Source organism: Takifugu rubripes, chromosome 20, assembly GCF_901000725.2.
Source record: "Takifugu rubripes chromosome 20, fTakRub1.2, whole genome shotgun sequence".
Classification (NCBI taxonomy): domain Eukaryota; kingdom Metazoa; phylum Chordata; class Actinopteri; order Tetraodontiformes; family Tetraodontidae; genus Takifugu; species Takifugu rubripes.
Genome location: NC_042304.1, coordinates 7,643,433 through 7,668,004, shown reverse-complemented (window position 1 = coordinate 7,668,004; position 24,572 = coordinate 7,643,433). Strand labels below are relative to the sequence as shown.

At 46.5% G+C, this 24,572-nt stretch overlaps 2 protein-coding genes across 5 annotated transcripts; one reads left to right on the top strand and one right to left on the bottom strand.

Moving 5' to 3' along the window:
• The first annotated feature begins 3,429 nt into the window (after positions 1-3,429).
• On the top strand, positions 3,430-8,074 carry LOC101077737 (LIM/homeobox protein Lhx8). 4 transcript variants are annotated; one of them, XM_003974033.3, is made up of 7 exons: positions 3,430-3,583; positions 4,524-4,649; positions 4,773-4,894; positions 5,294-5,514; positions 5,742-5,845; positions 6,215-6,310; positions 6,833-8,074. In XM_003974033.3, exons 1-7 carry the CDS (start codon positions 3,503-3,505, stop codon positions 7,055-7,057), a joined length of 975 nt encoding a protein of 324 aa, XP_003974082.1. In that variant the 5' UTR covers positions 3,430-3,502; the 3' UTR covers positions 7,058-8,074. The 4 variants fall into 4 exon arrangements, with proteins under 4 accessions (XP_003974082.1, XP_029684187.1, XP_011612924.1 ...); XM_029828327.1 differs by lacking the exon at positions 3,430-3,583 and adding an exon at positions 3,923-4,040; XM_011614622.2 differs by lacking the exon at positions 3,430-3,583 and adding an exon at positions 4,063-4,246.
• A 1,614-nt stretch (positions 8,075-9,688) lies between these two features.
• On the bottom strand, positions 9,689-21,807 carry slc44a5b (solute carrier family 44 member 5b). The gene is made up of 23 exons (XM_029828387.1): positions 21,744-21,807; positions 21,316-21,364; positions 17,932-18,005; positions 16,640-16,724; positions 16,433-16,517; positions 16,207-16,320; positions 15,578-15,638; positions 15,380-15,503; positions 15,186-15,230; positions 13,790-13,873; positions 13,562-13,674; positions 13,339-13,470; positions 13,154-13,253; positions 12,989-13,081; positions 12,826-12,913; positions 12,451-12,713; positions 12,252-12,346; positions 12,061-12,164; positions 11,906-11,979; positions 11,733-11,803; positions 11,381-11,469; positions 11,102-11,186; positions 9,689-10,882 (listed from the first exon to the last, which is right to left on the bottom strand). Exons 1-23 carry the CDS (start codon positions 21,805-21,807, stop codon positions 10,767-10,769), a joined length of 2,208 nt encoding a protein of 735 aa, XP_029684247.1. The 3' UTR covers positions 9,689-10,766.
• Positions 21,808-24,572: the final 2,765 nt, after the last annotated feature.

Here is a 24,572-nt window from a genome sequence, read left to right as displayed (position 1 = left end):
CAAGACCATCAAGATCAACACTCGCTAATAATAGTGGTTTCTTTCTTTGCCGAGCCTCCGTGTTCTACCTCTACCTATAGGGGGCGCAATTTGATTCAATACTAGGTAAATACATAAAGAAGGTAAAGCCACTGGAAAAACCATCAGATTGTAAAACCACTGATCTCCTGGTTGATCATAAAGTCTGTCATCACGATGACAGTGTGGAAGGAATCTTTACTGGTAAACTTATCGGTCTTATTATTACTTATATTAGCCCAAATTATTCTATATATGGTGTCCTGTGTTTTGGTATTGAGCTGTTCTTAATATTTATAAAACAAACTGACTAAAAAATGCGAGGAAGTTTTCCACAGAATAAATGTTTAACTATGTGGAACTGCTTAAACATTTTAGTATTACTGAGTAATCAGGAATTTTGGTAAATGGATCTACTGTCATCATAAATACTGTCACAACACCCCTAATGTCTTTTGTTTATGTTTATTAGACAATTATGGTGAAGTTTCTGGGATATTTCCCCCGTCACTGCTGTGCTGGACAGGATGATGCTGGTGCTGGGCTGTTCTGACCTTTGACCTTCAGGAGAAGGATCCTGGGTCTAGAGCAGCGAAGCGTCAGACGCCTGCTTCTGCGGCGGGAACGAATATTGAAAAAAGTACGTTTTCGGAGACCATCTCGTCCAAAGACTGGACTGAAACGCTCATTGATTGTCAGAGTGCTGCATTAATCAGCGGGGCCGAACGTGTTCGGGGGTTAATCATCACGTGTCGGCGGCAGGTAGACGCGGCCGCTACCTGCTGCAGCAGTCGCCACGTCGGGCCGCCGCGGCTGGGATGGAGACGCCATTAACGCTCACAATAAACACTGTAATCAAGGCCGCCGGTTCAGCGGCGCTAAATGCTTAATACACAACTCAAGTCTTAAAATAACAATTAGTGTAGAAACAGAGGAGGGGTGATTATAAATTCCATTCAGCGACGGCTCTCGGCTCTGAGCTGGGAGGTGGCGGGGAAGTGCTGGGGAGTCATGCAGCTCTGAGATGGGGGGGCCGGGATTTGCAATCAGCGTTAAATAGAGCCGTTTTGTGCCTGTGTGATTGTCAAGTGGGTCATTACTGGCTGATAAGAGCACTTTTTTTCTGCCCTGTGCAGCTCTGATTGGGCTGAACAGGCTGCTCCCTCCGGCGCGCTGTCCCAATGCAATCAGGCCCTTCTTTCACCGCAACTGCCATTTTCACCGCTGTGATTTCCACCCATCGGCCCCCACTCTACCCCCCCCCCAGTCTCTCCACTCCTTCAGCCCCCCCCCCCCCACACACATTCAACGAGTACCCATTTAGAGCAAGGAGAAAAGGTCACGCCAAAAAAGCTCCCCGTGCCAATTGTAAACTGCTCCAATTCTGCCTGATTTCAATGAAGTAAACGGGTAGGTGCCCCCCCCCCCCCCCCCCCCCCCCCCCCGTTGAAGCAAAGGGTCGGTGTGGAAGTGGCAGAAATTAGGAGAGGGCTGCTGAAGTTCACCAGGGTCAAAGGCTCATCACTCGTCAGACTCCGCCACCTCCACAATCATGGGAACAAGCCGGTTCCTACAAAATAAAAGCACTTCAGACGCAGAAACGCCAGGAAATCAACCAGTTTTTGCAGCGTTTATTTAGAGAAACTTTGCTGCCTCTTCGTAAACAACTTTAGTTTTTGCGATATCTCTGGACCTGACACTTGACCTTTAGCACCAACAGGCTAATACGGCTGCTTTCTCCACATAATAAACGGTGATTAATCATCCCAGATATCAGACTCAGGTAGCAGCTTTTGCCGAATGTGCATTAGGCACCTTGGAAAACGCCGTTGAGACGGATGTGGAGGCGACGCGGCAACAGAACAGGTTGACAGGCGAGGCCGTTGTTTTGGTCTGGTCCAAGGCGTCCCAAAACATTTACCAAGTCACCCACGACGGGTGGAAAACATGCAACTGTTACATTTCCCCGTGCCCGCCCTTCCCAACATCTGCGGTCGCATCAGGAACGCCACGCCAGATGCTTGGCCCAGATACCCGTCATATCAACCCCCCCCACCAAAACCACCTGAGCGCATCGTTGGAGGTTCTGGGGATTTTTTTTTTTTGGGAGGGGGGGCTCAGAACTCTGACAGAGAGCGGTTGTCTCATGGCTGAAAGTGTCTGTGTGTGTGTGTGTGTGTGTGTGTGTGTGTGTGTGTGTGTGTGTGTGTGTGTGCAGCCTGCAACGCCTGAGATCCGTTATCTGATCTTAAAAAAAGAAAGAAGAAATCAAACATTTATCGGCAGCGGGTGGAACAGGACAAATGTGGATGGAGGCACGCTAACTCCTTTATCCCTCTGTGATGGCGAGATACGGAGCCAGACTCATGCTGGTGCAGGTCAGATTGTTATTCCATAAGAATGAAAAAATGTGTGTGTGTTCGTGTGTGTGTGTGTGTGTGAGAGAGAGAGAGAGAGAGATGACTTGCATGGGGGATTTGGTTGACTGAGTAACTGAAAATAATACTGATTATGAAAAAACAAGAGGGAGAAGAAAGTTGGTGTTCAGCACACGGAACCATCTGCATCCTGCTGCTGAGGTGGATCAGAATGTCAGAGGTCACCTTTGATCCTTTTCAATCGTCTTTAACTCGACATCCTGACTCTGAAATTTGTTTTCATGGTAAAACACGCCAACACCGACTCCTCATCCGATCCCATCGTCACAGTTAGCATGTAATAATTAGCATGTTCCCGTGAAATCAACAGATATGTTAAAGCCATGAAGTTAAAACTCAAACCATCTTAAATAATCTCTCTGTCTGTGTTAAAGGCCGCACATTTAACCACAAATTTAAATTTCAAGCGTTTTACAGCTAATTATGCAGATTTATAAACGACTAAATATTTCTGTTGTGGCACCTTTATACCAGCAGAATTAGCTCTAATTCCTAAAATGCTTAAAACAAAATAAATGTTCTTAGTTCTTTTAAGCAGTTTGAAAAATAAGAAAACATTTATAGTAAAATCAGATATTAGATTATTTTCAAACAAAGAATGAGTCAATTGATTTTTATAATTTATATTATTGTGTTACTGCTTTTTGTGCCTTTCATGTAAATTCACAATGCTACATTTCCTAAACGTGTGGGTTCTTTCTTTCTTTAAATTAGTGACTCACAAACTGAAAGTAAATGACTCAATCTCATTTTTATTTTAGACAAATCCTAACAAGTGTGTCAGGACAGCCTAGACAAAGACAGAGGGCTGTTTTTAGGATGATCTGACCAAATGGAAATCTAATTCAAGAATGCTTTTTCCAGCCCAGTTTGTGTTGCAGGGAGGAGGCGCGGCTACAGGAAGGTGGGTGGTGGGTGGAGGGGGCAGAAATATTATGATCCTCCCTCTGCAAACAGCGCATCAAATCCAAGCGGAGCCTTCCAGGAGGGGAATTTAAGAGTTCCATCACTTACGGCGAGCAGAGGCGCGCTGCCCCGACACCACCATGCGCTGGAAGAGTGAAGGAAAAGGCGACTGTTGCCCCGGCAGCGAGGACGACAACGGATCTGTGGCGTCCAGCAACGAGGTGGGTGCCAAAACCTACCCCGGCGGGGTCCGGCTGGGGCCGGGGGGGCCGGGGGGCCGGAGGACAGAACTTCAGCCAGTAATGCGCCGCCAATAAAACCTAAGTGAGGCCTTTAAATGCGTCCGTCCGCGCGCTGACAGCTGAGTATTTTCACAATTTGCAGAAATGTCGAAGAAAATTGCGGCTCTTGGAATTCTGCAATTAAAACTCAAGTAGTTAATGAGACCTCTTCACCTTTTGAGTTAGTCGTTGGCGGAGGAGCGGAGCCACCTTTTCTTTTAATTGCTGCTATTAACCCCCCCCCCCCAGAAGGCCTCGCGCCGGCCCGCTGATTGACACGTGAAAGTGGCGTGCTCGGCTCGCGCCTGGGCGCGCGCGCAATCGCCGGCTCCCGCATGCAGATCTGGTAATGGTAATGCGGGACAAGCAGCGGCTCAAGTGCTGTCTGTTTGCGCAAGTAATGACTACCCCTCTCTTTTAAATGTCATTTCGGTAATCGCCGCGCGTTGTCATGGTGAAAAGAGAGCGGCATGATATTTATGGGATGGTGCGCGGGCGCGGTTTCGGGCCACAGTCGCGGACGGGAGCTGTGACCTCTGCATCATGTGCGAAGACTGCAAAGGAGACGCAGAGCTGTTGGGGGGGTACGGCGGGGACGCAACGGTAGATATGCCTAAACTTTGAGGCCGGGTTGGGCGATGAACGATTTTTTAGATGAGACCGTGAACGCGGCAGCCGATTGCGTCCAACCAAACTTTTCCCCACTTATTGGTTGTGTTTTGCTTGTCGAAATATTGGCACGATCTGTCAGGCCGGAAAAACGGGAATATTTTAATGGAAAGTTTTCAGCAGCACGAGCACCAGCGCCGCGGGCCGCCGGAGTCCTGGCGCGAACGCGTTCCTGTGCGTAATTGTCTAACCGCTGGTCTGATCCCCGCAGGGCGCGTCGGTGGAGGTTCTGGATGAGGACTCGTCGTCCCTGCAGGCGATGGCGTCCGCGCCCCTGATGGGACGGGCCGTGTGCGCGAACTGCGGCGAAGAAATCGTGGATAAATATTTATTGAAGGTAAATCACGGCCGGGTGGTTTTTATTGCGCGGTGTTTTCTGTCGCAGGGCGGATTTGATGCCGGGTGATTTATGCTTCGGAATTGTAGGTTTTTATGATTTGTTTCTCCGTCTCTGCTGTAGGTTAACGACCTGTGCTGGCATGTGCGGTGCCTCTCGTGCAGCGTCTGTCATACCTCGCTCGGCAGCCACACAAGCTGCTACATAAAAGAAAAGGAAGTTTTCTGCAAAATGGACTACTTTCGGTATGTAATATTATTAAATGTAACTCGGCCTCTCTTCTCATTTTCAACACAGCAATTGTTGAAAATCCTGAAGCTCTTGAACAAATTGAAGAGCTCCGCAGGAATCGGTTTGTTAAACGAATTTTGTAACAACCTTATGACAACTATTTTTTGCGCAGAACAAAAATAAAAGATTTTTCAAACTAAGATAGTTTTTTTTAAAAAAAAATAGTGCGCCCGCTTATTTCTGATTATCACGGCAAATATAGTATTTGAAAATAAAAATGTTCGTATTCAGGTGGCGGTCAGTAAACGCACCATTAATCAATTGTTCCTCACAGAATCTTTTGGACTCACGGTTCCTCTTTAACTCACAAATTTGAACTGAGGGATTGAAAGTGACGCTGGGCTCTTCTGCAGGAGGTACGGCACCTGGTGTGCGTGCTGCGGCCGGAACATCCACTCCACGGACTGGGTCCGCAGGGCCAAGGGGAACGTCTATCACCTGGCCTGCTTCGCCTGCTTCTCCTGCAAGAGGCAGCTGTCCACCGGGGAGGAGTTCGCTCTGGTGGAGGAGAAGGTGCTCTGCCGGGTTCACTACGACTGCATGCTGGACAACCTCAAGCGGGCGGTGGAGAAAGGTGGGCAGGCCGCATCAAAGCAGAAGTGGCTGCAGGTTTCCCCTTAAAGCGACTCAAAAAAAACGTTTTTTTGGAAAAAAAAATTAAAATTGATGCTGCCAAAAATCTTGAAGTTATTAAAAGCAGAAACAGATACCCTGAAGGGCTGAAAAGTACATTTTACACAGAGAAATAATCAAATGAATTTGTATTTCTGTTTTAATGTGAGAATTGTGGCGTTGCTGCAGGAAACAGCGTGAACATGGAGGGGGCCGTGCCCACTGAACAGGAGATTAACCAGCCAAAACCCTCCAAGAGAGCCCGGACCAGCTTCACTGCTGACCAGCTGCAGGTTAACCTTCATCCCTATCATCATCATCATCATCATCATCTTAAGCCATTAAGCTGCAGGGAACAAAGTCAATTGTTTAATTATAGACTGGGCTGGAAGAAAAAGCCAAATTATTGCTTAACCCTTTTACTCCTTGCTCCGTCTTTATTTTATTCACCCTTTAATAGAGAGGGAAGGTTACAGATAATAAAATGGAGTCTTATTATTTAAAGGCCGGCCAAGTAAAATCTGATCATTTATGATTGGTTATTTTAAAATAAATGTAATGTCACCATAGGGGACCAAAAAAAAAAAAAAGATAAAACATGCAGATGAATTTGAACGAGTCATTTAATTTGTTTAGTAGGTTTTTCCTGCCTCTACCTGCAGGTGATGCAGGCTCAGTTTGCTCAGGACAACAACCCCGACGCTCAGACGCTGCAGAAGCTGGCGGAGCAGACGGGCCTCAGCCGGAGAGTCATACAGGTCAGAATGTTCTACTCTGCTGGCCCAACAGCTCACACATATTTGGAAGGACAGAACTCGTCTTATTCAGCCGCTGCACATCTTTATTTACATTAAACTGATTTTTACCACATTATAAAATACCGCTTCAGCTGGTCAAGTGTCTACATTTCTTTTTTTTTTAAATAAAAGGTTACTTTAGAGGGGAAATGTTCAGGAGGCTGATCAGAGCTCAGTTCATTAACAAATTATATAGCAGCTAAATTATGCTATGTTCGAATCTTCCGCTTAACCTGGGGGGAGTTTAACTTGGCAGGAAACAGACTGGAGGAAGTGTGCACGAGCCAGGGCAAACAAACGTGCGCGGCAATGTTGATCTGGAATGATTCTGTCTAATTAATGACATCATTTGTACTGTTGGAGATGCTGACAGGAGCTCAAACAGACCTCGGGGTGGATTCGGGATCGCTCGGCCGCAGGAAATATGTTAACAAGTTCAACTTCTCACCGTTTAGCAACTGACAGGTAAAGCTTCCTCTCCAGGTCTGGTTCCAGAACTGCCGAGCTCGTCACAAGAAGCACGTCAGCCCCAACCACACCTCCAGTGCTCCCATGACCTCACTGCAGCCCAGCCGCCTGTCCCAGCAGCCCCCGACCCCCGAGGAGCTGCAGTACACCGTGTACGGAGGCCCGGAGGGATCAATGCTTTCTGCCCTGCACTCCTTTATAGACAGTGAGCCCCAGCCTTTTCACTACGTGTCGTGTTGAAGGGATTGTTCAGCTGCTACCCCCCCCCCCCCCCCACCCCCCCACCGAGCTGTAGCCAGATTCAGTCTGACTGCAGAGCGGGGACGTTGAAGACAGGCTGCCGCTTCCAGCCCCGTCCTCTCCGATGCCGGAGCGGCGGAGCTGAATAAAGCCACGTTCAAACTAAAGATCAAATCTTTTTCTTGAATTGTGCTGAATCTGGCTGGAGCTCTACAAACCCAGCACCAGGGAGGTGTGTCACCCCCCCCCCATGAGGGTTCCTGGGGTGAACTGGCCCTTTGAGAGATTTACTGTGCAGCTCTGAATAGTGGAGAAAGTCTCATATTCACTTTATTGCTGGAATGAACTGTTAAATCATAGAAAGATCACAAACATCACGGCTATTTCATCTACTTTTGCTTTTATTTTTTATTGTTGTCCTTCGTGGTTTACATATCAGCATTAAACAAAGAAAACAGGGGACATATTTGTCAAAAATATGTAGAGAAGCAACATAGGAAGGCTTGTAGGCGCGTGAGTGCTGCCAGCAGAAATGAACTGATGTCCATCAGAAGTCCTGACTGTGCCCACAGTTCACCCCCTCCATCCATGTTTGAGCTGCTCTCTCTCTCTCTCTCTCTCTCTCACTCACACACACACCTCAGATGCTCCATTATTGCCCTGCACAGTGAATAGTTCTCACTCTGGGGTGGCGTGGGGTGGGGTAGGGGGCATTTGGACGTTTCTCTGCACATTTTGGCACCCTCGAGTGCATTTTCGGTGACTTTGTCCCCCGTTCTGCCCTGCACTCCTTTTGTTCTGTGGTTCTGACGGAGCGCCCCGTGTATACCTCATAGAAATGTCGTTTGTGGCGGCACAGTTTGACAGCGCGAACCCGAGCGGAAAACAACCAGGCCCAAAAGTGTCCACTCGTTATGAAGGTGAACTTGAAATCGTTTTGTGTTCCGAGTATTGCAATTTTATTTATTCGTCGTACGTGTAAGTCTGTTCAATAAATGTCTACTTTCACAAAACTGTGATGGGAGCAGTCTTTTTCTCTTTCTGTACGCATCCGACACCTTCGATCTGCTCGTGAATATATAAAAAATACAAAAAAGACATTTGGTGCATTCTCTTAAAAACATGCATCCCCTATAAATGCAAGATAACTGCGTACAAATAAATAAATAAATATACGAGGGGCATGTCTGCACAGTTCGAAAACACGTTAGAGCTGCGTTTCTGTTGAAGTTGGAGACCAAAATTGACGCGCTGGTTTTACGTGTGTGCACTTGTTGTGCGGCTGACCAAAGGAATCTAATTTCCAGGCTTAGAAGGGAGGAGGAAGAATTGAAACTGTTTTATCCACATTTATCAGCTGTCACGTAAACTGAACTGCCTGCACATAAAAACAGAGCACAGAAAAAGATGAAGGCTGACGTGCCGTATGAGTAACACCCACTTTGGCCTGCACGCACCGTTTCGCTCCCTTTTTAACCGCTTTGTGTTTTCTAAACGTGTTTGTTGGATGAGTTGGAGCATGCACTGCTCATATGGGGGCAGAATGAAAAGTCTGGAGCTGCTATCATTCATCAGGACGGGTAGAAAAAAAACAACCAAAAAACAAAAAAACACCCTGTGACATTTACGGTAATAATGATCTTTTACATCATAACTGCACAGAAACTGCAGCAAAATAATTCCACTAAGGAATATAGAGGGTCCAGCCCCAGAGGATCAATAAATGACCCTAAAAAACCCTTATTTAATCCTAAGCTTACACAGAAGTACAATGCTTTGCTGACAATGGATGATAAAATGGTGGAAAAAATATATCACTGCATAAACTTCTCAAAGCTGTCAAGACAGCATCCCCATTAAGCAGAGAAGTGCATTTGGCTGCATGTGGCATAAAGCGTTTTACATCCTGTATAGTGTATATACTCTAAAATCTAAGAAAAAACCCTCCGTCACTCAGTTGCTTATTATAAATTTTCTACTAATAAAAAAGTCTTAAGCATTTTAAAAGGTGAACTATAAGCTTGATGCCATAAAACACTCAGTGGCAATTAAAAAAGTCACTTCAACGAGTGGATCACATGACTGCTTCTCAATGTGAGACAGTTTAAAGGTAACATCTGTAATGACACTAGTGGCAGACCAGCTATCAGCTCACCGTTGGTTCACTCAGAACAGCATTGTGAGCAATAGCACCACCAAGTGGACAACACTGGTAACTACAAGAGAGGGCAGCACTTGGTCCCAGTAAAACCTGCGTTTGTTGCCTGGCTGCCAGAGTATATGCAAAAACAGTCCCTATTAAAACTTCATATGAAATGGAAAGGATTTTTAAAATATCCGAGTTGAGTAACATTGTTGTGAAGGTAATGGTCATAACACTTTATACAGTAGTGTTAAACGCTTTTGAATACTGCTGCACACGCTGGCTCATACCGAGCTTCGGTCTCTCTTCTCCTTCCACTTTCCTCTATTTCCTGCTCGGCTTCTTGGCATTCCTCTTGTTCAGGATCCTGGCCAAGCTTTTGCTCATGTAGAAGGGCCGTTCCAGAGAGCCGTTGTTGACTTCCAGATCCCACACTAGGAGGCAGCAGTAGCAGGGGGTTAATCACTCAGGTGAAAATGCACCGGACAGTACTTACACCATTTATCTTTATTGAAAAAAAGGTTCACATTTCTGTTGGATTGGACTGATAGAAAAGTTCTGTACAAAAAGAACAAAGAGTAACCTACAGACAATTGTATTGTAATCTGTATTAAAACAGCACTACACTGGAACCATCCAATAAAAAAAGTTACCAAAAATGGCTTTGACATCCTTTTAAAAACGGTATCGCAAAAAGTTCCTGGTGTTAAGGTCTAAAACCACAGAAGAAGATAACAATGTTCTCAAATGTTCTCACAACTAGGCACATAAACTAGTGGATTCAGCGCTCAGAACTTTCCCGCAAACCATCGGGTTCTGTTCCATGTTCGCTAAAGTTTGTGTCTGATTAGCAAAATAGAAAAGTCTAAAAGAAAGAGGAAAAAAAAAGTAAAATAAGACAGCTTTGTTTTGGCGAGTGTGCAGGTAACACACCGGTGGATCGATGTACTTGTTTTAATTTAGTGGACTCGTATAAAACTGATGATAAACATCAACAACCAGCAAAAAGAATCATGCTAGACAGAAGAAAGAGACCAGGGGGTCCTTCCTCACATGTGAAAGTGCATACACTTTTACACTAGAAGACCAAAGTGCGACAAGAGGGTGCCTCATAGGTCCACCACTGTCGGTGGGGATGAACGACGGCATAGTTCATCTGCGGCCTCTGTACATGTTAAAGTCCTTGTGTGTCTGTGTGTAAAAATGCTCATCTTCAGCTGAGCCTGTGCATCCGTCCTGCGAGTTGACACGTACCCTCTCAGTAAGGCAGAGGTCAGAAAATACAGAGAGAAAAGAAAAAAAGAAAGAAAAAAAGAACAAGGGCGTAGCAGAAAAAGGCAAATATCTGAGTTGGCTCAAGACAGGAAGTAAACAGGTATTTTGTTTTTCTAGTCCTCGATGCCTTTTCTGTGAAGTGCCATTTCACGCCCAGGCCGGAACAAGATGCAGCCGGTTTTGATAGATAGCCCTGCAGTGCTCGCTCTCAAACATCCAGACCAGGTGCCCGCATTTACAGCAGATATGGAGAAGTGAGAGAAAGAGTCAGTAGTTCAGTCAAAGCATCGCTCAGGAGGCGCTGCATAATTTAGCACCCTCCTCCCCTCTGCGCAGGATCTTGTGCAGGCCGGCAGACATGAAGTAGGGCCTGGAGGAAGAGCCGTCGTTCCTCTCCAGGTCTTCACCTGGACCCAGCACAGGAGGAGCAGACAGAGCGGACCACGCACAGAGCACCGGGACGGGAGGAGAAAGGACAAACTTAGTACAGAGAGAGCAGGTTTAATGAGCCGTGCAAGATTCAAGAGCTTAGTTAGTGAGAGTTAGTTGGAGCGAGACATTCAGAGGAAGCGCAGAGGTGTCTGAAGAGACCCAAGACGTGGGAGGTAACGCAAGGTCGTACTCACAGAAACACAGGAACAACGTGTCCACGCACATGGAGTAGACGTTAAAAAACCCATGTGCGATCATGTAAGATCCTAAAATCACCGTCTGAAAACACAGATCACGATAGTCACATTAGTCACGCTGAAACTCAGGACTTCCTCCGCAGTAAAAACAACAAAAAACACAAGCAGCCTCCCTAAATGCACCGACGGAACCTTCTGCGTGTTAATAGTTCGGCTAAATCTTGTGGAAAATGACCCCTGCTCCGCCGGTCTCATGATTTAATGACTTATCCTTACCAGAAGGGGGACCCAGATGTAATTTAGGGTCGGCAGCTCCTCTCGGATGATCGGTATTTTATGTGTGAAGAAGAAAAATGCGAGCACGCCTGGAACCAAAGGGGAGCAGAGTGAGAGCGAGCAGATGCACTTTTAAAGAGTTAAGTAGCAGGAAGTGGAAATACTACAGCACGAATAGCACTAAACCTTCTGTAGCTCCTGCAGCCATATTTAATCATTCTGCACCAGTAATGCAAAGCCACAGCCGCCACGGTGCGACTCGTGATCGGCTTCCTACTCAGCCCGATGTATCGTCCCGATTCTGTTTTCTTTACGTTTAAGTTACAGATCGTGTTCGCTGGAAGAAACCCACCAACGCTTCCCGAAATCAGCAGTTTTCCCAGGAACAGCAAAAAGTCCGTCACCTTATCCAACACAGCCACCCTACAGGACAGAGGCAGAGGAACCACCCATCCGGGAGGGGTTCAGACACAAATTCCGCTTTTTTTTAAAAACAGATTTTTTTAAAGCCAACCGGTGATTTACCGAATAACATTCCTCATCAGGAGGAAGAAGGCGTCCTTGGACGAGGTGCAGAAGTTCTTTCCGTATATTGCTATCTGTTTGTGAGGAGGGAGGAAGAGATGATCGGTGCCAAACCAACAGCATCACTTCAGAGAAACGGTTGTTCCTGAACTCACCATAATGTACGCATTCCTGTTTATGAACCTGATGAAGTGTTCCAGGCACCAGAAGCAGCATTTGAGGCAGCAGAGCAGGAATCGAGAGCAGGCGTTGTGAGCGCCTGTCAATCAAACAACACTGACTTTCAATACACAATAAGGTCAGCAGGGCTGTTTTTGCCTCTTCTCTTTAAAATGTCACACCTTACCTTTTAACTTGTGGTCCAAATATTCCAGAACAATTCGGATCATCTGCACCAGAGACAGGATCAGGGAACCAAAAGCAAGAGAACCAGTGTGGTAACTGTGAAAGAACCACAGGAAACTATGGACACACGGGTCTGATACATGAGAGGGGAAATGTTTGGTGCTGCAATAGTGCCACCTAGTGGCGCAGCGCGTTCATACCGTATGGCTCTGCTAAAAGAGGAGTAGAGCGGGCAGGCGGGGATGTCGTTTGGCTTCTTCAGGGCCCAGTAATAGGAAGCAAAGGCCCCAGCCAGGGTGCACTGGCCCAGCGCGATGGTAAAGTTGACCAGCCAGAGAAACACAAACAAGTTGCAGAGATGGAGCACCAGGATATAGCGATGGTAAACGCTCTCCCCCCCGTAGAAGGCGAACATGCACTGTGAGCCGGGACACACTTTGGTAACATTGGTCTGGCTAAAAGTCTAAAAAAACAAACAAAGACATTAGACATTTGTTACACTGGCGTCGTAGCAAAGTTAACCGCTCGTGATCAGATTTATTAAAAGAGCGTTTTTTTTAAAGCCGTGTACTAACATTTGGATTGCACGTGATGTTAGCATACATGCACTTGTCATCAGCTGGAGTGACCTTGTAGATGGCGCTACCGGACGATGCCAGGAAGCTGGAGTCAAACCAGTTAAAGTTATATCTTTACATTTCTCTGTGTATTATCTTTAGAATGCAGACAGGAGGATACATGGCTGTGACGGCCCAATAAGAGATGCAGATGGCCAGAAGAACAAAGGTGATGATGGGGTAGAAGAGAGTGGACATGATGTAGCCGATGGCCCTGAAAACAGGAAAGAGCAGATATTTTTTTAGCTCCAACACACAAATGGTGACACAAATGATGGACACTGACTTGCTGCCTTCCTTCAGCAGGGCAATAGCAATGCGCAGTCTTGTTCTCAGGAATATCAGTATCACCAGGATGACGGCTTCCGCCACAGAAAGAGCGATCACTGCAAAGCAGACACGTAAAAATCAGTCAGCGTGAATAAAAATGGGTGTTAAGCACAGACAATAGGTGTTGAAGTGGCCACGCACTGAAGATGAGCCATGTCTGGCTGAGCTGCAGGTAGACGCTGAAGTCTGTGTGGAAGCCGATGTCAGAGATGGTGACATTAGCGCCGGGCTTCCCACTCAGGCTCCTGTACTCCCAGAAACAGTGCCAGATACCTGCAGGAGGGACGCAGCGACAGACACCATCAAACCTGTCTCCCTTTGCTGTGATGCTAAATTGTTCAGGGGATTGGGGGGGGGCTCTCACCGTAGCCAATAGCTGTGATGACCCCGAAGATGAGGAGCCAGAAGAGCACGTCGGCGGTGTAGCGCAGCAGCAGGATGAAGAGCAGGCTGACCAGCATGGTTATCACCAGAGCACTGCAGCAGCACAAACACACCACTGGGTCTCAGCTCTGCTGAGTGGAGCCCAGAGCAGGAGGAGCTCCAGCAACACAGGAGATCAAAGCTAAAATCAGGCCGAAGCCACGCTTACACGAGAATCCAGTCCCAGGAGTTGGCGTAATCCTCAAAGATCTTCATTCCAACCTCATTGGCGTTGAGCAGGTTGGCGATGCCTCTGAAGGGATAACGAGAGAACACAACGAGTGAAGAGAGGCGAAGGGGGGTTAAAGACAGGTCATCTCGCGGATGGGGGGGTTCTGCCTGCATTAGTAGCTTATTTCCATAAATATTTAGACCTTTTCAACTTTACTGTCAAATAAAACACAGTCATGACAGTTTAAAACATATGCAGGTAAAAAATAAGCAGCAGAACTAAGTTAAAGTACTAATAAGCAACGCTGCACAAAAAAGGGAAAAACCAGGGGAGGGACATTAATAGATTTTATTGTTATTATTCAATACAGGGGAAGACTCATTACTGATGGAGACAACACGTCATCAAAGCAGGTCAGTGACGTTGCTTCGTATTATTGTGTTATTCTTATTTTGAAAGCTGCTGTGCGCCCCAGAATGACTCAGCTAAATGTCATCTCACCCTGATGGCTGTCCAGAAAAACGGCTTAATGACAGAGGAAGGAAAGAGAATAAGACTACGTCTCTGGAACAAACAAAACAATGAAAACGCATCTGAGGAACTCTACTGGTCCGGATCACACAAGCACCGCAAAACCTCCATCTATTCACCCATGACGACCACCAGGGGGCGCCACAGCACTATCTTATTGGGCACCACACTAGTAGATGACTTGATGTTTTTAGGTTAATGTTAAAAAAGATGTATGACTCAGTTTTAATTTGCATTTGCTTCCGCAAATGGAGCAACAGGGAGACTTTGTGAAACTCTGAGAGCTTAAGTAGGACAGTCGGTCCACAAAAAAGCTGCTTTGAGACAGAGTTGAACTAGACAAAGGCACCTTTTGACTCCGCTGAGTAGCAGTGAAGAAAAAGGACATTGTTTATGTTATGTATCATTGTAAATACCCTGATTAGTTAGAATAGTAGAATGTTTGAGCTATGGTGAACGTCTGACATTTTATTTTATGTAACACCGCCAGTTCTTGCATTCATTACCCACAATGCTTCCCCAATTTCAACATAATTTGGGAAAAGGGTTTTAATGTTGGAGCCTTTTTCTCACTTCAGAGAAAAGAAAAGAAATAAGCACGTCATCTCTGATTAGAGAAAGAAGCCGCTGACGAAAGCTCTACGTCAAATGTGGTTTTACTAGAATAAAGCAGCCTTTACATGATTTCTCTCTAATCTCAGCCCCTCCACAGGTTAAAATCTGGGAAGCAGCTGCTGCGAGTTTGTTCCCCTCAAACTTGTGCGTAAGCTGCAATTTCATGCAATCATCATGCAAACGAATGTGCTTGGGCACATTCTTGGGCGTCAGTGACAGATCAGTGTCAGGCCCACACCGGTCCTACCCTGTAATATTTGTCCTGGAGTCTCTGGGTGGGGAACTGGCCGCCCTATTGACAGCATAAACATTTTTTTTTAAAAAAGAGGCAGCCAATGCCAGACGGGATCCAACGTTTACAGCTGTTCTCCTTTCAGAACTCGACCCGGTATCAACAAAACATATGTATAAAAGTCAAATCGGCAGTGAAACAGATCTTACTTGGCAGCGTCTTTGAGGTCGCTAACGCTCCGCTCGTTATTGTGTCCGTCTTTGAAGATGGTCTGATTGGCAACCGTTAAAATCCCATTTCTTGTTATGAAATCGGGGAAGCAACGCTGAACAACTGCAACGCACATTAGATCATTTTTACGTCTCTGCTCCGCCAAAAGCTTGCATGGTTAGCATAGCTTTACATACAAGGTCTGCTTGGCACGATCATAGACGGGCAGTCTTCGTCTCTGATCACCTCTGCAATCGACTGAAAGAGAAGGACAACAAGTTCCACCAACTTTCATTAAAATGTCGAACATCTCAGCGAGAATCACATCAAAAGACGTCCATTGGTTCTTCTTTAGGGAAACGGCGTCATTCTAAAGCAGATCGATCAATGTTGTTATGTAAAATTGATCCCGGCCTCCTTGGATGGAAAACCAAAAAAGGGCCATGTGATGCGTGTGGGAAGGGAAATCAAACGTTCCGTTCTGACGATAAGAACGAGCTGTGGATGCTCCCACACACCACCTCACACTCTGGGTCTCACACACACACACACACACACACACACACACACACACACACACACACACACACACACACACACACACACACACACACACACACACACACGGTGCCAACGTCACTGTCACTGAGCTGGGCTGTGATGTGCATCAGTGCACAGCCTGCTCGCTTCCATCCGGACACTCAGACAGACTGCCGAGGTCTGGCGATGGAAGCTTGCAACCTGTCCTGTGTCCGACTCCCTCTCTAAAACTGTCTCTGACGCAACAGTCGGGGAAATCGTTTCCGCCTCGTCTGCCGTTTCTCACCTTCCGGCCCATCCTGAATCCTGGTTTGCAGAACTGTTTGTAATATTCCCAGTTTTTGGTATTCCAGGCATCGAGGAGAGTTGAAAATCTGTCAGGGCACTTGGAGACGCACAACTGTGGGAGGCAAAGCACCGTCTTAACGAGAAAGCCCGTCAATCTCGCATAATCAAGCGTGGAGCAAATGTGGGGAGCAAGAGTCAAGAGAGGGCGGCGCTCTCTCTCTCACCTGGGTTGTAGGGCACTGGAGGTTAATTAAAACTGCAGGATTGGCACATTTCAACATGTTGAAGTAGAATAATATGGCTTTGTTTCTGTGGAAACGAGCAATGAGAGAGATTATAGAGGGAGTCGCTGAGAGATAGAAACCTTTCTAAATATAAATACAGCATATTTTAAACGGTAGTGAAACTACTGAAGCTACTCATGCACTCACGCATTGGGGGTGTTCTGCTGGCCACAGAATTGACCGTGGCTGTCGGTTGGATAAACGACCTTCCTGGGGTCACCGTGGATCCAGGCTGGAAGCAAAAGACAGCAGATTAGTGTGTGGCGCTAGCTTGTGTCCTCAGAGCCATCACACCATTATCCCCATTTCAGACTCTTGGTGGCTCTAAGTGACACACGCAGGCTGCCCGTCTAGTCTAGACGAACACAATTAACGCAACCTGCAATCAAAAGGCAACACAAAACAGCAGAACAATCCTCTTTCGTTTGTGTGCTCCCGTTTCTCTTGATGAGAGCATCGGCAGCGCTGAAAATCCTTTAATTTCCGTTTACATGCCCAAACAACGTGGTGTCGAGACCTTTCCCCCTGCCGAGAAAACCTTGGTTCATTTGAAACAGCAGCCCGTCGCTCTTTGACGTGAGGAAAATTAGCAGAAATAACACGTTCCCGTGTGATTGCTGACATTCCAGCGAGCGTTTTGAGTCAAAACTTATCGGCCTGTCACAGCTCCTGCTCTTTTTAAATTACTGGGAGTTGGAGGTCCTTCCTGTGTGTCATGGCCAGATGGAGACGTGACTCCACTGTCAACGAGGGACGGCTCTGGTGAGAGCGCCGGGACCGGAGTTACCTTAATTAGTGATGGATTGTGAAGTGGTCCACGAGTCAAAGAGAGAGGCAAAAGTGGAAAATAGAACCCGGAAAATGAATTCAGAGGAGAGAACTTGAAGGGAGAGCGGAAAAGGACAAACGCTGAACATAAAAGGAGAGGTGATGGGAAAAGATTTACAGGACTGCGTGTCCTCTGTCGGCCAGACAAAGTGGACACTCCGCCGCACTTGAATGAACCCAAATGGCTGGAAGAAAATTTGAATGAGATGGGAGCCGCGGGGAATGACTGGTCATCCAGTCGGAGACATCAAAACAGTAAGACTCTTGAGATTATCTCCACCGGAGTGGAGCTGCGCGTGACAGAATTCCCACTTCCTCAGAAAACCTACTTTTAACCGTCAGATTAAAAATATAAATCACATGAGGGAAAACAAAAACAGATTGAAGATCCTGTGGAGAGAAGCTTTATTTTGTTTGCGGCGTATTATTACCGCTTCTCAGCTCTCCACCAGTGAAAGATTGTGGCTGCGAACAATCTGGCACACGCAGGAGGAGCGAAAGGCTCGCGCTCGCAGGACACAATTCCACCCGGATATCGCGCTACTCTCCTTCACGGGCCCGCCTGCGCGGCGTTACGCGTGATGTAATCGGCTGCAATGGTTCACACTCACCGACAGTTCCCAGAGCAACGTAGCCGAGGATGACGACGATGAAAATGATGCAGCACACCACATCCGTGCAGCTCCTGGGGGGGCGACAAAGTGTGGAAATTAGAGTTGTTTTGGCGTGGAGAAACCAATATGGCAGAGGGATATTAGGCTTGTTTAGTGCTTCATTTTTTTTTTAGCAATGTGAGGACTAAAATACGCCCCAAAGGCGTCTCATCTGGAGCAGAAAAGCAAACCTGCTTGTCAGCCATCGTGCTGTAAGACAGGTGAGATGTTTAGATGAGAGACGGCGGTGAAGTTCTGCCGACTTTCTAATGAGCCCCCGAATCCCACCCCCCAGAGTCAACCGTCCCACAGGCACCAGGCAGCTATTTGAAGACTGACGCAGTCTCACCAGTAGCCTCATTCTGCTGCTTTCAAGTAGATCTCTTCACTACTCACTGTCTCCAGTAACAAGCTTTCTTCCTGTGAGAGGAGCCGTCTCAGCTCCCTTTGAAAACTATACTATTCACACAGGGCTGCACCCGCCCAAACCAGGCGTCAACCCATTGTGCTTGGTGTTGCCATTCAAAAGGCAGCCTCATCAGGTCTTTTGTATACGTAAATGAGCGAGACAGAGCCCTGACCGTATTTCATCACTGTACTTTCAACTCAAGCGTGGTTACAAGGTCAAACCCTCCTGCATCCAACCCTTCAGCCCCTGGGATTCTGCTCAGCTTAATGGTGTGAATGCTGCTATTTATGGTCCCAAAAGGGCCGTTAATGCTAATAATTTCACAGTAAAGAATGTGATTAGCACCATTCTAATATGAACCTGCATCCAGTTTGCGTAGACCTGCAAACCACCTGGTGGATTATGGCTATAACAATATAACTGCCCTATAATCTGTTCAGGGAGAAGCCCCCCCCAGTCAATAATAGAAGGCTGGAGGAGCGGATAACTGTTATAAGAAAGGATGCTGAAGCACTCCTGACTCCTATCAAGCACCGGGAATGTCGGCGCCACTTTCAGCACGGAAAGCAATTATTTTGGGAAGATAACAGAGAAACAAAGGAGGCTAAAATGGGCAGCGCTCTGCTGGCTGACAGCTACAGTCTCACACTGACTGAATATAAAGGCAGAAAAACTTGCCACGCCGTGTGCAATCCATGTTGTGCAGTGCGGGAGGTGGGGGAGAATCGTTTAATTTTACGCATTACGCATTAAAAAAACATAGGATTTCGTGTTCACTGGCTGGTCTTCAGCTGTCAGCAGTGTTGGCCACTGCTCAGTCACAACTCACAGCTGATTAAAGGCTACAACAGGACGGGAGAGGTAGCAGTCTCAGAGCGACCTTGGCTCTCCTCCACAGCTCTGCAAATGCCTGGTTTCCAGCCTCCGCCGTATAGACGACTCTGCATTATTAAGCGAAAGAGCAAACACAGCAGCACGGTTGCGCACGCAGCACAAAGCTACCTTTGAAGCCCGTCTGAGTGTTGAAGGGGAGCTGACAAAGTGATGGAATGAAAACAATTCCGCACTGCTCTCTTATCGCAGGGATGCACTCCCAAAAAAAAAAAAAAAAAAAACCCAGTCGAAAAACAAATCCACATGGACTGCAACCTGGACATGCTCCCAAACACCGAATCTCCCCAGATGCCGTACACTTAGATCCAAAGCCGTGTTTGTTGAGTGTACTGGCAGGAGCCTTGGAAAGAAATAAAAGGGTAAAACTCTGCCAGAAGCTCAGTGAGAACACCACCAAAGTTTGGTCGGCAGCTGTCAAAGGTGAAAGCACTGACCTGGAATAGCACGGAGTATGTTACATAGCATTGATCTCCCTGTGTTGTGGCTGACATTTAAAGCTCCTTAATGCTCATCTTAGCAAAACAGAATTCCTTAAATCACAAGGCAGCTGAACACGGATCAGTCATGTTGAAACATCTGGCCCTGGTTATTTCTGGAGAGTTTTTATCCATGTCTGCTTGATCTTCAGAGAACCGCGGTGTAATTACAGACATGGTTGCTTCTTTTAAGCATTGAGCCTGCATTAAAAACAACAAGATGACCACAGAGTCGGTTCACTCCCACTTCTCATTAAGACGAGCCTCTGAGCTGCAGCAACATCAAAGTATCCTTGGTGCCTTCACCCAGCTGGAGCAGTGAAATGGGCTGGAGAGGCAGGAATAAAGAGACACAGGAGACTGCAACATGCCTTCACGGCAGCCTGCTAAACTGACACTGAACATAAAAGAGATAAGAGCTTACATTATCTCTGAAAATGACTAAATCATCAAGAAAAGCCTGCAGTGAGACCCCCGGGGATGTGGCTTTATAGCAAATTCTGCTTCTTATTGTGCTGCGGAAAGAAAACTTCATTTCGTCCCATTTTCTGATGCAAGAAGCTCAACAGTTTAACTGGAGCCTTTCAGCAGATTCAGCAGCGCTTTCAAATACTTCTGATGGCCAAATGTGGGTTAATTTTTCATCAGGAAGTGTGGTCTCCGATATATAACGGCTGAGATTCCAGTGGTTCTTTGTGGCTGGTTTCCGGTTTAGGTTTAACAGGATCATAAAAAGCAAATGTGCGACCAGTGTGGCCGCCCGTCGTGCTGGGGGAACTCACATGGTCATTTCATGGGAAATATTTACAAGTGGAAAACATTCACAATGGCTACAAATCATCCAAAGAGTGGACGTTTCAGCAACGTAACCCAAAATGTAGCAGAAAAAACAAAGCGCTACTGTACATCTCAGACTCTACAGGCCTCAGTTAGCATGCTAAATGTCAAAATTCAGGACAAAGATAGTCATAAAAGAGGCAACAAGCATGGCTTGTTCTGGAGGGGCTGCAACACAGAAACATCTTTTTAGAGAGGAGAAGCTTGGTCTCTTAGAAGAACATTACAGCAGCACGTTACACATCACAGTGTCAAATTCTTGGTGAAGATTAACACACATCACATCAGCGCTAATATTTTACACCAACAGTCAGACAGGAGGCTCCGGGAGCAGGTCCTTCATAGTATTGGGAACTCAAATATGAGTTAATGTGCTTATTTAAACCACAGGTCCACATCTGTTTGCATGAGAGCTCTCTGGTTAATAGTGTGTGTCCGCGGCCTGATTCCAGCCACCAGCCTGACTTATTTCCATCGATCTGTGCGGTGGAGTGGAGCGAGCTGCCACCGTCCGGCCCAGATCTTTATTAACGCCGCATGACAAATGACGGATCGATGGGAGCCCCGGCCATGCGTGGACGCCAAAATGATTACACAATAGGTAAAATCAATAAGAGTGAGTGTTGTTCTTGTGGTGTATAAAGAGTAAACACATTTAATTATTTTAGATGGATTTTTTAATGGCAGTATGAGAAGTAATGAGCAGAAAGTAGAACGGCGCTGTACCTGTTGTGAACGGGCCCTCGGAAGTTGGGGTCAAACTTGCGCGGCTCACCTGTAACGGAAGTACAGTCAGGTTAGTTCAGCAGGGCAGGAAGATGGTTGGTTTCCTTCATTTTCAGGCTAGTGTGTATCTATAGGGACACCCCTTCTCTGTTCATTCACTTGTCATGGAAAGAAATGATTTACACCACAGAGCTCAGTCGTTACAACACTTCAACAGAGAGGAGCTTTGTGTTTCCCTGGTCGCCATCCCCACATTACAGTGGGACGACTGGCAACATTACTGCACTCGAGGAAAGAGAAGGCAATAAAGACGGAAAGTTATCCACGCCGAGATAAAACGCCGGCGAACAGGGACAGTATTCATGCAGCAAAAAGACCTCCTGTGTGGAGGTGCTCTTCCTTCACCACTGGGAGGATTCAGAACTCACAGCTTTTGTGCTGGATCAGAGACCCGTCTACCTGTGAAAACGTGGCTATTTCATCTGGATCCATCGCAACGCGAAGACCAGATTGACACACCAGTCATGGATTTCATGGGCTCTATTGGGGGAGCCAACAAGACCCGGTTCCCACAGCCAAGAAACCACTATTATCACTTCTGCCTTTTAGGCCTCATTAAAATGTAAGAAGTGTATGACTCATTCCTGGTAAATATACACACATATTTGAAATAGATGTGATTTTGAGAAGAAGATATCATTTTAAAGAACGGCAGAAGATAAACAGCACTTCTAAAAACAAAACTCCGGCTGCAACTGGAGCTGCGATACTATCTCATTTTATCCCTATTATCTACTTTTCTTTACCACTGCAGGCGGTCTGGCCTCTCCACCCGTGTTAGCCCGCGCTTCAGTTCGGAGTGTTTTTGTAGCCATTTTTAGTAACCCACCGGCCGACGCTGTGCATTCATTACAGGTCTCTGCTGCAGGAGCGTAGGTCACGAGGGCCCATCCCATATACATGAAACATGCCATGGATTCAGACCGAACTGAGGTGTGGCAGGGAGTGAAGCGGAAGGGGAGCAAAGGAATTCTGGGCCAAATTTGAGCGGTGCTACGAGCCATCCGCAACTGAAAACCTCAACCTCCGATTCAAACTCATTAAATATGCAGATGTTTTGTCACTCAGCAGCAGCCAGCGCCCTCTGCCCTGTTGAGCTGGGCTGAGAAGGGCAACATCCGGTGGGGGGAGATAAAGTTCTGTCCAACACCAGTGTGACAGCGCTGGTGAAAATGGAATGCCGTCAACTTTAGGAGTTCCGCTATTGTTTTATTTTGAATCGTGTAAATGTCAACTTCTGCTGGTGCAATCACCTTCGATCTCTAGGGAGTCAAACCGCCACTAAAAGCATATGGCGTCCTAATGAAAGCTACTTCCTGTCTGTCGCAGGCACGTTTGTGCTCATTACTTTATGATCAGATCGTTTTACAGTTTCTTTTCTTAGAGCAGCTCTCACAACCATGGCAACGACAGTAACGATAATACGCTTGAAGGGGAACCAGTTTTAACTAATCACTGACATGATACACATGTTCAAGTGTAATATATCAGGGCAGAATAAAGGTCTGCATCCATCCATCATCCATCCATCCATCCATCCATCCATCCATCCATCCATCCACCCACCCACCCATCCATCCATCAATCGGATGTAAAAGCTGTTTTTTTAAACCTTTTTCCAGACGGGGACAGGAAAGAAAAATACTTCTATGGCCAATAAAATGATCAAAAGCTGAAAACCTACCTACTTTAGAAGGACGCTGAAGATGAAATCAGCAAGTCCAAAATACATTAGCTCACAAAGTACACAAACGGAACCACATACACCTTTTTTAGCTCACACAACTCCTATCACAGAGTAAAGCCGAGCAGCTGCTTATCACTACCTGCAAGATACCATCAGCAGTCTGATCACAGAGGAATCTTTCCCGCAGTCGCAGAAATTTTAAAAAGCACATATAACGTGACCCTAAAGATGAATTTCTCTGAAGTATCGCTGTGGTGCTGCTCTGCCACCTACAGAGCAGCACCACAGCGACTCAACAACATCACATTTCAAGGGTTTTAAGTAGCGGGAACTAAAATCAGGGTCCCATCCTAACCAGCCCTTTTATTTAAACTGCATTTAATTTTCCTGTCTCAGATTACACGGTTTAAATTTAATCGTGCCTGTTTAAGCCGGTGTGGTCTGTGGCTCATCTGTCTTGACGTCTCGAGCTGCTTATGTTTTGCCCACCAACTACATCCTAGCTTTTTAGAAAGCCCTTGGATTTCCGGCTTTCTCTGTGTGAAGCGTCTGAACTCCTCAGCCAAGGACACCAGTGTCACCAGACCAGGTGCTCGCTGCAGAGCACCATCTGCTGTTGGATGAGACGCAATCTTCAGTCCGTTCCATGTCCAGGACACAGCTCCGGCTCATCGTCTTGAATGCAACCATACACCCAAATGTGTGGTGGATCGTTTGCGGTTTTAAAATATGACAGGTGATCAACTACAACTGATCCCAGAACCATTTTACGCTCGCACAAAATAAGTCCAAATCACTTTTCCACAGCGTAGAACACTTCTGCCCTCGATGCTTCATGGTTGGTTGGTGATCCATCACGCACACCTGGCTGGAAATGAACATTCTAACATTAGCATATTTTCTGTTGCTGACAAGAAACGATGTTTGACCAATCAGCAGCCTGCACAAACCCCCCCGCCACATCAGCGTTACACAACCGATGCATGACTGTAATTTAGTTTTCTTCTACCAGGTCAGGGTGCAACTATATTTTATAAAAAAATTAGCCATTACCGCAACACCGTAAAGACTGCCTGGTCTATAATAAACGGAATGAAATCCCATTAATGCTGATATGAGTGGCCAATGATATGGAGTTTTACCATCTTTAATGTCCAACCGTGGAGGCAACACTACAGCTGAGAAGGCCGGGGTTCAGGTTCAGGGAGGTCAGTGAAGTACACACGAAGGACTAAGGGAGGGGGGACAGACATAATCATTTAGTTCTCCACAGGATTCTGCTGAGGAAATGAAGTTTTCAGCTAGAATGACAAAATGTTTGTTTTGAGATGTTCTGTTTGACACGAAGCCAGAAATCAATGAAAAGCCGGTGTGTGAAACAACCCAGCAGCGTGCTGTATTCCTTCTTGTTGGCTTGCTCTCTTTCCTTCCTTCCTTCTTTCCTCCCTCCCTTCCTTCCTTCCTTCCTCCACCTGTGCTTGAGGTTTCTCATTGAGGTAGATGTTAATTT

Coding starts and splice junctions, on each gene's coding strand:
- LOC101077737 (XM_003974033.3), top strand. CDS start 3,503: ATGCGCTGGAAGAGTGAAGGAAAAGGCGACTGTTGCCCCGGCAGCGAG. Junction 5,846..6,214: donor TCACTGCTGACCAGCTGCAG/GTTAACCTTCAT, acceptor CTCTACCTGCAG/GTGATGCAGGCTCAGTTTGC. Junction 6,311..6,832: donor TCAGCCGGAGAGTCATACAG/GTCAGAATGTTC, acceptor CTTCCTCTCCAG/GTCTGGTTCCAGAACTGCCG.
- slc44a5b (XM_029828387.1), bottom strand. CDS start 21,807: ATGGATCCAGATGAAATAGCCACGTTTTCACAGGTAGACGGGTCTCTG. Junction 12,714..12,825: donor ACATCACGTGCAATCCAAAT/GTTAGTACACGG, acceptor TTGTTTTTTTAG/ACTTTTAGCCAGACCAATGT. Junction 12,347..12,450: donor TCTTTTAGCAGAGCCATACG/GTATGAACGCGC, acceptor GTTCTTTCACAG/TTACCACACTGGTTCTCTTG.